The sequence below is a fragment of the Equus quagga genome, chromosome 14 (assembly GCF_021613505.1).
Source record: "Equus quagga isolate Etosha38 chromosome 14, UCLA_HA_Equagga_1.0, whole genome shotgun sequence".
Lineage (NCBI taxonomy): Eukaryota > Metazoa > Chordata > Mammalia > Perissodactyla > Equidae > Equus > Equus quagga.
The window spans coordinates 72252402-72264353 of record NC_060280.1 but is presented as its reverse complement, the minus strand read 5'-3'; the positions used below and the strand labels follow the sequence as shown (position 1 = coordinate 72264353).

The 11952-nt window shown below is 36.1% G+C and overlaps 1 protein-coding gene across 1 annotated transcript; it reads left to right on the top strand.

The window, feature by feature from the left end:
* The first annotated feature begins 708 nt into the window (after positions 1-708).
* LOC124225157 (olfactory receptor 8B3-like) lies at positions 709-1638 on the top strand. The gene has a single exon (XM_046637624.1). It carries the CDS (start codon positions 709-711, stop codon positions 1636-1638), a length of 930 nt encoding a protein of 309 aa, XP_046493580.1.
* The last annotated feature ends 10314 nt before the right edge of the window (positions 1639-11952 follow it).

Below are 11952 nucleotides of genomic sequence, written 5' to 3'. Positions count from 1 at the left end.
ATCCAGTGACATAAGACTATTCCTTTCCCATTTTGTGCACCTCTGAAATTCAAATGAAACTGGAGGAAGAATTTGTTTGAGGAGAGATCAGAGAATGTTCAAAGACATTAGGGAGCTCAGGGGGTGCAGTATTTCAGTAAGTTCCCTCCTTAGGGGTGGAACTCTCACTTTTTCTCATTTATGTTTTTACTCTATGACATGACGCAGTAAATTAACCTGTCTTAGACTCTAGTCCCTTAGTTTTCAATTAAAAACAGTCTTTGTGATTCCCAACACAACAAGTGTAATCTGCATTAAAGGCCAGCACAAGATTGCTAGGTTTGCTCCTTCCAATTTTACTGATGAGGTGATATTTCAAGTGTATGAAGAAATGATGAGAATAGAGAAAGGCAATTCTGTCCTAGTCCAAACTTCTCCCTTGATCTTTCCAGCAGCCAGGTTTGCATATGGAAGCATTGGCCTTCCCTCTACAGGCTAAGTTTGCGATGCTGTTTGGTATATTTAGCTTATTTAGATGACAATGAGGGAAAGATAGTGTCACTCAATATCATGGTAGTGGTGAAGACAGATTCTATGGATCCAGGTGGGGTTACTCTCAGACATTCCCAGTGTATACATACTCTTGTAGAACAAGATATTGCAGGCAGAGCTGAGTTGTTTTCTAATGTAACCCTTTTCTCCTGATTCCACAGATTCCCTCAGAGAAAAATGGCTGCTGGAAATGGCTCCTTTGTGACAGAATTCATTCTGTTTGGATTAACTGATCAGCCAGATCTCCAACTCCCCCTGTTCGTCTTGTTTCTAGTAATGTATATAGTCTCTGTGTTGGGAAATTTGGGCTTGATAATCCTAATTGGGCTGAATTCGCACCTGCACACCCCCATGTATTTTTTCCTCTTTAACTTATCGTTTATAGACCTTTGTTATTCTTCTGTGTTTACTCCCAAAATGCTGATTAACTTTATTTCAAAGAATACTATCTCCTATGTGGGGTGCATGACCCAGCTCTACTTTTTCTGTTTCTTTGCTATTTCTGAATGCTATGTGCTGACATCAATGGCCTATGATCGCTATGTGGCCATCTGTAAACCACTTTTGTATAACGTTGTCATGTCCCCTAAAGTGTGTTCCAGCCTCATGCTTGGTTCATATTTGATGGCATTTTCTGGTGCCATGGCCCACACAGGATGCATGCTGAGACTGACCTTCTGTGATGCAAACATCATCAACCACTATCTGTGTGACGTCCTTCCTGTGTTCCAGCTCTCCTGCACAAGCACCTACATCAATGAGCTGGTAGTATTCATTGTGGTAGGCATCAACATCATTGTGCCCACTGTCACCATCTTTGTCTCTTATGCTTTGATCCTTTCCAGCATCCTCCACATCAGCACCACAGAGGGCAGGTCCAAAGCCTTCAGAACCTGCAGTTCGCACATAATTGCTGTTTCTCTGTTCTTTGGATCGCTTGCATTTATGTACCTCAAACCACCTTCTGTTATGTCTATGGATAAGGGGAAAGTCTCTTCTGTTTTTTATACCAATGTGGTTCCCACAATGAACCCTTTCATCTACAGCTTGAGGAACAAAGACGTTAAGCTTGCTCTGAGGAAAACACTGAATAGCAGAAAATTTTGATCAGAAACAGCATCATTGTCTAGTTAGTCACAGGACAAAGGGATTCTGTGTGATTAAGTAAAATAATTTTATTTACAGTCTTCTTATTCTATTTCTTTCATACCAGGTTAAAGGAAATGTGAGTCTTCTCTCAATAATTTATTTTCCCTTTTTGTAGAGTAGGTCTTCTCTCTTTCCTCACCACTTGCACAATTTCTTTCCTCATTTTTTTTTTCGCATTGAGCAATGATATTTAGTAAAAGAACTTATTATCTCTGTTTCTTTTCCTTTACCAATTTGCACTTGTATTTTTCTCTCTGGAAATAGAAGACTGGTCTACAGATGATCAAATGAAGGAACATTGGGGAACATAGTGTCATTGGAGAAGCCTTATCTGCTACTTGACATTGGAAGCATGAATCAGACCTGTGTTTCTACCCCATATTTACAGCCTTCCCTGAAGAAGACATCTCCTTTGATGCCGGAGATGAAAGGTTTCATAAAGACTGTCAGTATAACCCAATTTGCATCTGTAAACACGATGCATTATGCTTACTTTAGCAAAGTGGTTTTCTTACCTTTACACACTCAACCATGCACATAACAAATTGACAAAATATACTTATTGTGTAGACAGGAAGGTAGGGCTCAGAGTGGTTAATGATTTACTTACAGTCACATATCTTCTTAATGAAAAAGTCTAGACTAAACTTTCCATCTTCTGATTTTAAGCCTACTACTCTTCTTATATACTTTGCTTCTACTTTATTCTATTATTTATGTTTCAGTAAGCTTGGAATGTGAGATAATATTTCTAAGTGGAGTGTTGACTGTGCTTTGTTCTAGGATGATATATGAACTTTTCTCAGGGTGTATATTACTTTTTTGTTTTGATTTTTAATTATAAAAATGGCTTGATCATTCTTTTTATTGGGAAAGAGGAGAACTGTTGGGCTAGTATAGTTAGGAAATGATTGGCTCAACTAAGAAATTACTCTTCTTTTGGAGAATGGTCATGAGGATATAGAAACCACATTTCAATCTGAATTTTTGTCCTGTTATATGTATATTGCCACAAATATACATTTCACAAAACATTCATAAACTTATAATGTACAATGATGATACATTTGTAGTGTTTTGGGGAATGAAGATGGAAAAAACTATGGCAAAATTTTGGGAACCAGGTAAAGAGAGGATATTTTTCAGGAGAGAAAGTAGTGGGTAGTAGTTAAAAGTCAAATTAGGTAGAAGAAATCTAGAAAATAAAATGGTAGATAAGACAAGCCCATTCTTATGCCTCCCTTCCCCTTTCTTGAAGGCCCCAGAAATATTATAGAAATCACAGGATTTCTCTAGATAGGATAAAAGCTCTAGTTATTTGATTAAAAAAAAAAAAAACTTAAACCTACAAGGCTAGAGGACCTGGGAACAACTTAATCACTCCTGTTTTTATTGACTTCCATATGCTACTTCCTTGTGGATTTTAAGGTATAAAAACCTCCAATTGCAGTTATGAGAGTAATGATAATTTGAAAGAAACAGTTGAATAAATCAAATTTTGCCAATGTCTTTTCTGGAATAAGGTGTTGGATTATTTCTATCTTGAGAAAACAGGTAAAAATTGATTACTCTAAAAACCCTTAAACAAGTACAATTTCAACATGTTGTAAGACAATTTTAAAATATTTTCAATTTTACTTGTTTTCTAGTATCCACTCAAGATTTAGGTATGTGAGATTTAGTAACAATAGTATGTTGGTTTGCTTGTTTGTTTTTTAGATGTTCAATATTGGTAAATTTATGATTTATGGTTTTAAATTACTGCTTATATGGCACCCCCTGGCCTGAAAATCATGCTTGATTTTCACTTAAGTTCTCTTTGTATAAAATAGTTGAACTTAGTTTATGTTTTCCTTCATTTACTTACTGTCTCTTTGATAAAATTGTTTTCCTTACTGGGAGAGAAATGTATCTAAATAAGTTGTTAATATCTGTGCTATTTGGCAATATTTGTAAACATTACAAAGATGTGTCTACCTTTTTTTTTTTTTTTGAGGAAGATTAGCCCTGAGCTAATTGCTGCCAATCCTCCTCTTTGCACTGGAGAAAGACTGGCCCTGAGCTAACATCTGTGCCCATCTTCCTCTACTTTATATGTGGGATGCCTGCCACAGCATGGCTTGCCAAGCGGTGCCACGTCCACACCCGGGATCCGAACTGGCGAACACCAGGCCACTGAAGCGGAACGTGCACACTTAAGCGCTGCGCCGCTGGGCCAACCCCTCTACTGTTTTTTTATTTTATCATTAAATGAGGTTGCCAAAAGTGTCTATTAAACCTAGTAACTAATCTTTCATTTGACAAGAATCAAATACAAGGTAAATTTGTTTCAATTTTAGAAAAGTCCTTTCGAATTAAGTTCAACTATTTCATATTGTTTTGGATAAAATGTAATAAAAAGGGTAAACATAGCTTGTAAAAGTTTAGTATGGCAAAGTTTTAAAAGAGGCAATTTAGCTGTAGATTTTAGTTAGCAACTTAAGCTCTGTCTCTTTGGACTTCTCTCAAAGGAGAGGAATCAAGCTAGGGTGTTTTCCATGTGCATCAGGTTTATCCGTTATAGTGTGTGCTTCCTTGTGTTACAGGAGTAGTAATAGTCACTAAAGAACTTATGAGAGGAAGTATAATTCTATTGAAGTTGTCACAACTGAGAATTAAACAAGTGAGCCATAGGTTTCCCCTATGCCTGTGTACTAGGAAGGGGCTGGTTCTAAGTCATTGCTGAAGCTTGGAGTCTCCACGCTACAACAGAAAATGGTCCTCCTAGTTAAAGACCAGAAAGAGAGCTCCCTGATTACATCCTGAATTTCTTTAATGTAAATTTTCTCTGTGCAATCTACTGTCATTACTCAGGATCAGGTTTATAATGAGTATGGTCAGGGTGCACTGTGGTTAAGAGCTGAGGAAAATGAGAAGCAAAAGTGGTTCTGGTTGTATATCCCTTTAATTTCTAACCCTCCTGGTGTTATTGAACCCCAGCCTCCATTCTTCCTTACCGGGCATCCCTAAACACACACACACACGCACACACACACACACATGCACACACACACAGTATCTTCAAGTCCTGTATTTTATGAAATCTTTGCCTAACATCGATTGTATTGCATTCAACCCACTTTAAACTTTTGTAAGCACATTCAGATAGATGGTTCCTGGTTCCAGCTCCAGAGAGCTTCAGGGCTGAGCGTGAAGTACTTGATGAATCCAGCAAGAGGGAATGATTATTGCTTCAATAATTTTTTTGCTTATGTAAAAACAAAACACACATCTGTACATGCTAAGTGCCTAGCAATGTGCCATATGTCACAATTATAAACAAGGCAATGTAAGAAGAACATATAAAGTTAGAATTTCATCACGCAACATAGTAAAGGTACATCCTACACATGGATAGATTCTAAAATTGCTCTTACATGGTTACAGTTAGTCCCCAGAATTGATTGTGTCAGCAAATCTCCATACGGGGGACAGATATGGCATTTTCCCCTAATTCTGGCACAGTCAGTGTTCTCTCTAGCATTGGGACATTTCACTGGATATTCACTTTAGCATCAAAGGAAGTAGTTGGTTTATATGCAGGGCTTTGCTGTGTAAAATATGTACCTTTAAACATTCAAATCACCTTCGGTGTGGGGAAGTTTTAGATTCTGAAACAGATATTTATATCCTTCCCCAATGAGTGGGAGGGCTGATGGAGTCACCTAGGCTGTTTAAACTCTCTCTGACATAAAGTTGAATTAATCTACTTCAAATGTTAATATATGTGCAGGGTGTTACAACTGCTCTGAGGAGGAATGTTGTGTTGCAGTTTTCTTTGCACTGTCACATCCATCTCTGTGTTTTTAGGTAAGATCTTTCAGGTACGTGAGGAAGGGGATCCTAGTTCCCATCTCATAGATGATAAAACTAATGCTCAGAGATGTCTATGTGCTGCACCCCGGCACAATTTATAAGTCATAGGGCTAGACTAGAACTTGGGTGTTTTCATTCTATATCTATCAGGTTGTTTTTTTTTTAGTACTATTACACAAAATTTACCATATTTCTAAAAATCAGTGAAACTCGAACAATGGTTTTAGTGAATGAAAATGTCTCAAACACAAATAAAAACAAAATACTCAAACTAGAAATTATCCAGAAAGTAGTTTTAACATTTTATATTAACATTTTTATTGCCTAATTTAAGAATGTGTGAATATATTCTTATTTTTTACTGGACTATGCAATAAAGGGAAAGCATAAGGATGGTCTATAGTAATCATTATTGTTATTAGCACTTACGAGGTCCCAGGGTCAACACTAAGTTCTTATGTTCAAAATCTTACTTAATCTGCACATCCATGATGTTGGTAGACACCAATACGACTAACCTAATGTGGCAGAAATTGCTACGGTTCACCTCTTATTCCAGAACATCCGTTTCCCAGTCTTTCTTGCAGTGAGATATGTGGCATGTGATTGAGATCTAGACATGATGTAAACCATTCCAGGGCCAAGATGTGCCCCTCCTGTTCTCTTCAACCTTCTGTGGGCAAGATGCTGTTGACAATGAGGCCCTACATAGGTGATAAACCTATGAAGAAAAACGTAGAAGTGTGCCCAAGGGAGTCAAGATGGAGAATGGAATAATGGGGCACAGAGAAGGTCTGTGGTGCTGTCACTACTCTATTTATAGATCTGCATGTTGGTTATATGCCATTCATTTTATTAAAATTACCTCGTGTTTATTTTATAGGCTATGTGTTTACAATAAATTTCACAATAAATTAAGGTAAGAAGACTTTGATTCAAGCTGTACTTAAACTAGTCCATAAGTAAAAACTGAAGATAAAATTCCAAGGATATGGAATAGCTTTCCTAATCCAGAATGCCTCTTACAGAAGAAAACAGTGGACGTAGGGTAACATGTCCAAAGTTATCCAGAACAGTCCAGGGAAGAGACAATTCTCTTTGCCAACCCAATTAAGAATTCCCACTAGTCTGTGGGAGTAGGAAAGTCAAGATACAATCCTATCGTATAGATTTGGTGCATGTTACATATCACCATGCTTAGGTTAATCGTACTGTAAAGAGGGTGTAAATCTCGTTCCATAATATAATTTCAATTACTCTCTCTTTCTACATTCTTTATAAAGTCTTTCCTAAAGAACTTCTTCAGACATTATTTTGACAACTATGTAATGATAATAATTCGGGAATATAGAAATGTTAATATATTTCAGCATAGAGAAGAGAATGTGCTTCAATCAAGATAAATATTATAAAACATAATGATTCAATCAGAATAAGGTATCACAACTTTAAGAGAAGTTCAGAAGTGAGTCAGCAGTAAATAACTTTGTGTTGAGCCCCAGAATATTGGTTTAGAGCACTTTATAACTCACCTACATAAGCATATTTTCTGGAGATCAGAATAGACCTGAACCTGAACGCACAAGTGAGAAACACTCAGTGGAGTGGAGAATGAATAAGTAGTTGTCCATTGGTTTTTGAATGTATATACTCTTAATGCAATCATCATGGCTCTTCTGTTTCTATCAGTAGGTCACAATACTGGGAACTTTCCGTGGGTTCAAAATGAATGATTTGAATTTTTAAAAATGGTGAAACGGAACATTTTGGAAGTTATTGTTGGAATGATAAAGATAAATGAACCATAAAAGACTAAAACTAGAAAGGGACAATTATGAAAAGTAAAGGCCAAGGACAAGGGCTCACTTACCCCTGACCCTGGGAATAGGAACTGTAAAAGATTAACGTTACTTTGACAGAACTCTGACTTAAATCTTTGGATTGAAATCCCAAACTAGTAAATTCTGTGGATCAAAAATTCTTTGGAATTTTAATTTTCTCTTGCAATACTCAGGCTAAAGCCTTCTAATAACTTATCATTCACCAATAAAAAAGAGACTTTTAATCTTCCCTAAATGTTTAAACTCCTCCCTATTCTCTAAGGAAAGGGAAAGCTCAATTTATGGGAATTTACATAGATGAAATGATGCTTTCTGATTATTGAAACTATGTCTGGAATTGGAGCCCATTATAGAAACTGTAATGTATGGTGATTTCATGTGCCACATAACCAGCTGTGGATTATTTAGTGCAGAGTGAAAAATTATCTGTGATATCTAAGAACATTATTGCTGCTGGTACAATTTTAACCTTTCTTCCATACTTTTTTCCCTTCTTGAATCAGCTATCTCCTCCATTTCTTTACCCTATTACCTACTAGTCCTATTTTTATGGAAACATTTTATGATTCCCTGAGACTGGATGACCTTCCTTAGCTACCATCCCACTGGTGTTTACGTCTACTGTAGCATGTACCACATTGTATTATAAATATTTTATAGATGTTTGTCAATCTGAATATAATACCACTAGAAATTGATTATTTTCCCTGAAAATGAGTGATCTTTTGCACAGAGAACACACCCAAATGTATGCATAAAAAAACACGTGTGTCAATGTCACCTCCTCTCTTCAAGGCAATGTAGAAGAAAATGGAATACAGTCAGGCTTTCCAGTTAGTTTCTCACCAGTCTAAATAGGGTGGTTGCCTCCTCACTGAGTGGATGGAGTTGATTTAGCATGCTGAGGTTTCCACCAAACTGGTCCTTTGTTGTCTGATCAGGCAGGAAAACTACTACAACAGCAAGTTTAAGCAGGTTCCAGTCTTGTTGCCTTATCTTCTCTAGAGAGATGTACACTTTGCTTTTTATGGATCAGCTGGATATAGTCTTGATTCTTTCAGACAGTTGCCAGAGATTCAGGAGCTAACACATTTAGCTACAAGCTAAGAGTTATGTATCTCCACCTCTATCTAATATATCAAAGACCTATTGACATGCTTACATTTCAAACATAGAACTGATGTCTAAACTTAAACCAATATATTGTAATATGAATGTATTAGCTAGTTTTATATTTAAGTCAAATGAAATTTAATCAATGTGTATTTGAAGAGCTTCAGCTCCCAACTGAAGAATGTCCTGGGCTTCCCTACTCAGATATCTCCATCCCTTACTAAAATATAAGATCTGTAGGATCATAACATTACTTTGTTAACTGTTATAGCCACAGTTTTTAGTACTTATGGGTGCTTAACTAATATGACTTGAATAAATTAGCAGCTGAGTGACAGATTTGGTGCTGCTAAGTAGTCGCAGTGAGTCACAAGGGTCTGGTGTGTGATATGATATCTGTTTACTTGAAGTTTAATACAGTCGCTTCATCATATATCCCTTTCAGATTATTTTCTCTTTTCGAGTTAGAATTATTTGGGAGCTTTAAGTAGGTACTGAGATTCATAGAACTTAAAACAGCAGTTCCCGTTTAAAATTAAAATAAAATATGTTGTTTTATTCAATTATATAAGATTTCTTTTTTATTACAGTAACATTGGATTATAATATTATATAGCTTTCAGATGTGCATCGTAATATATTTTGAATTCTGTGTAGATTACATCATGTTCACCACCCAAAATTAAATATAGTCCATCCCCTCACATGTGAGCATAATCACCCCTTTTGCCCTTCCCTCCTTCCCCTATGGTAACCACCAATCCAGTCTCCGTTGGTATGTGTTTGTTTGTCATTTTTATCTGCTGCTTATGAGTGAGATCATACGGTATTTGACTTTCTCCCTCTGACTTATTTCACTCAGCATAATATCCTCAAGGACCATCCATGTTGTCACAAGTGGCTGGATTTCGTCATTTCTCGTGACTGAGTAGTATTCCATCCTGTATAAATACCACATCTTCTTTATCCATTCATCCCTTCATGGGCACCTAGGTTGCTTCCAAGTCTTAGCTATTGTGTATAATGATGCAGTGACCATAGAGGTGCATGTATCTTTATGCCTTTGTCTTTTCAAGTTCTTTGGGTAAAACTTTAAAAGCTATTCAATGAAATGCTGAAAAACATAGCTTTCAAATTTAGCTTTTTACTTAAACATCACTAAGTTTAGCCATGACTGTTTTTAACCAATAAACTGAGCCTCCAACTCTCAGTGATTTCTTAATTTTCTTTTTTTTCCATCTCAGTCAATTGGACTGTTGCTAGTAATTTATTCTTCAACCCTATGGGCAGACCTGTCTCCACATTGAATCCTTTTAGAAAAAATTAACTTCCTGAGATACACAAAGTTACAAGTGTCTACATAAAAATGAAGAAGTTAAAAAGAAAGTCAACCATATTTGTCTTCTATACTCCCCCTCCTTCTGCAGTAGAGTGTCATGTGACAAAATCTCAGAGTATCAGGTCTCTCTAGAGGTGAATCATTCAGCTGATGTTATATGCCCTTATGAACCCAACCAGACTTATGACCATAATTTTTATCTCATTAAAAAAGACGTTCTTCATTTAAATAGTATCTCTTAAGCAAACTCCTGAAATATAATATTTTATAGTCAACCAAGTTAAACTTGAATTTTAAATGATGCCTCAGACTAGCCCCACCTCAGGTTCATGGCATTCAAGAAAAAGAAGCAATCCAAAGAGAGGACAGATCCTGTGTCAAGAAATATTTTACATGTTGAAGATATAAAGAAATTGGTGCCTGTCTCATTGAGAAGGCAACATTTAAAGTAGTTATCTGAGAAAATATAATTTTAGGGAGGATTAATGGCCAATAAAAGCCCCTTAGGTAATACCTTTTGCATGTTTGAAAAACACTAAGGGCTGTTGTACTGAATGAAAAGAGTGAGGGAGAGAGTAGAAGGAGATGAGGACAGAGATGTAACAAGGGTCAGATCAGGTTGTATCTTATAGGACATTGTGAAACTTAGGCTTTTTCTCTGAGTGAAATGGAAAATAAGAGTTTAAAGCATAATCTGATTGATGTTTTAAAAAGAAGATCCTGGCTACCATGTTGGGAATAGACTTTGAGAAAAAATGTGAATCAAGGATTTAGTTAGGAGAGCTTTGTAATAATACAAGTAAGAGAGAATGGCTTTTCAAATGAAAGAAGTTGTATCAGAGCTATGATATGTAGTATAATTATGCATATATTTTTAATATAAAAATAAACATATTTCATCATATGAAATTTAAAAACTTTTGTTTGGGAAAGATACCTTAAGCAAGTCAGTGGACTAGTAATGGATTAGGAAAATATACAGTTTAATGCAGGTGACAGACATTGGATTAATATACATTATATGTTGTAACTGGGCAAGAAGTAAGAAAACACCACCACGTAATATGGGGGAAGGACATTACCAAGAAAGTTACAGAAAAGCAAATTTAAAAGCTTTACAAATTTTTGAAATGATACCCAAAATCAATAATAGGGGAATGCCACTTAAAGTTAAAATGATATAGCACTTTACATCCAGCAGACAGTCACACTTACAAAAACATCGATAGCATTTTTGCTGGTAGAAATCCTGTGAAAAGGAAAGGTAGTTTCAGACATTGTCTGCAGAAATGCGAACTTTTTTTAAAAAATGAATGACTTTTTTTGTTAGATTGGCCCTGAGCTAACATCAGTTTCCATTTTTATTTTCTTCTTCTCCCCCAAACCCCTCAGTACATAGTTGTATATTCTAGTTGTAGGTCCTTCTAGTTCTGATATGTGGGATGCTGCCTGAGCATTACTTGATGAGTGGTGTATAGGTCTGTGCCCAGAATCCAAACCAGTGGAAACCTGGGCCACTGAAGTAGAGTGCATGAACTTAACCACTTGGCCATGGCGCTGGCTCCAACATGTGAACTTTTATACCTTTGGGAAAACCAAAGAACTGCTATTAAACTGAAAAACAAAATTCTGGGAATTTATTCCACTGAATTAAAAGTACTGGTACATCAACACGTATGCACAATGACAGTTATTTTAGTATTGCTTTTGGTGTCAGAAAACTGGAAAAATTAGGAATTTCTATCAAGGTAGAATGCTTAGATAAGTTATGATATATTTGCAACATAGAAGATTGAAGAGATTTTAATGAAGTATTGTTAAAAGACAAAAAGAAGAGGTAAAAAATATGTAGTCTGTGAGCAGTTGTAAAGCTTCTAAAATTGTATTTGGTTATAGGAGCAGGTAGGAAAATATGGGAAGATATTCTATGTTATGATCATGAATAACTGGGGGTTATGGATAGAGGGAAGCTAAGACAGGAAAGGGAGTGCTAAGCAAAAAGGAAAAGGAAGTGACATGCTCTAAAAGATATAAGATATGCATCATATGATCATCTATGCCATAATGTTAAAAATATACAGCTGTGGGAGAATGTGTGTGTGCATGTAACTTGTTTTGAAAGAT

Excerpts from the sequence above, each read along its gene's own strand:
- LOC124225157 (XM_046637624.1), top strand. The coding sequence starts at position 709 with ATGGCTGCTGGAAATGGCTCCTTTGTGACAGAATTCATTCTGTTTGGA.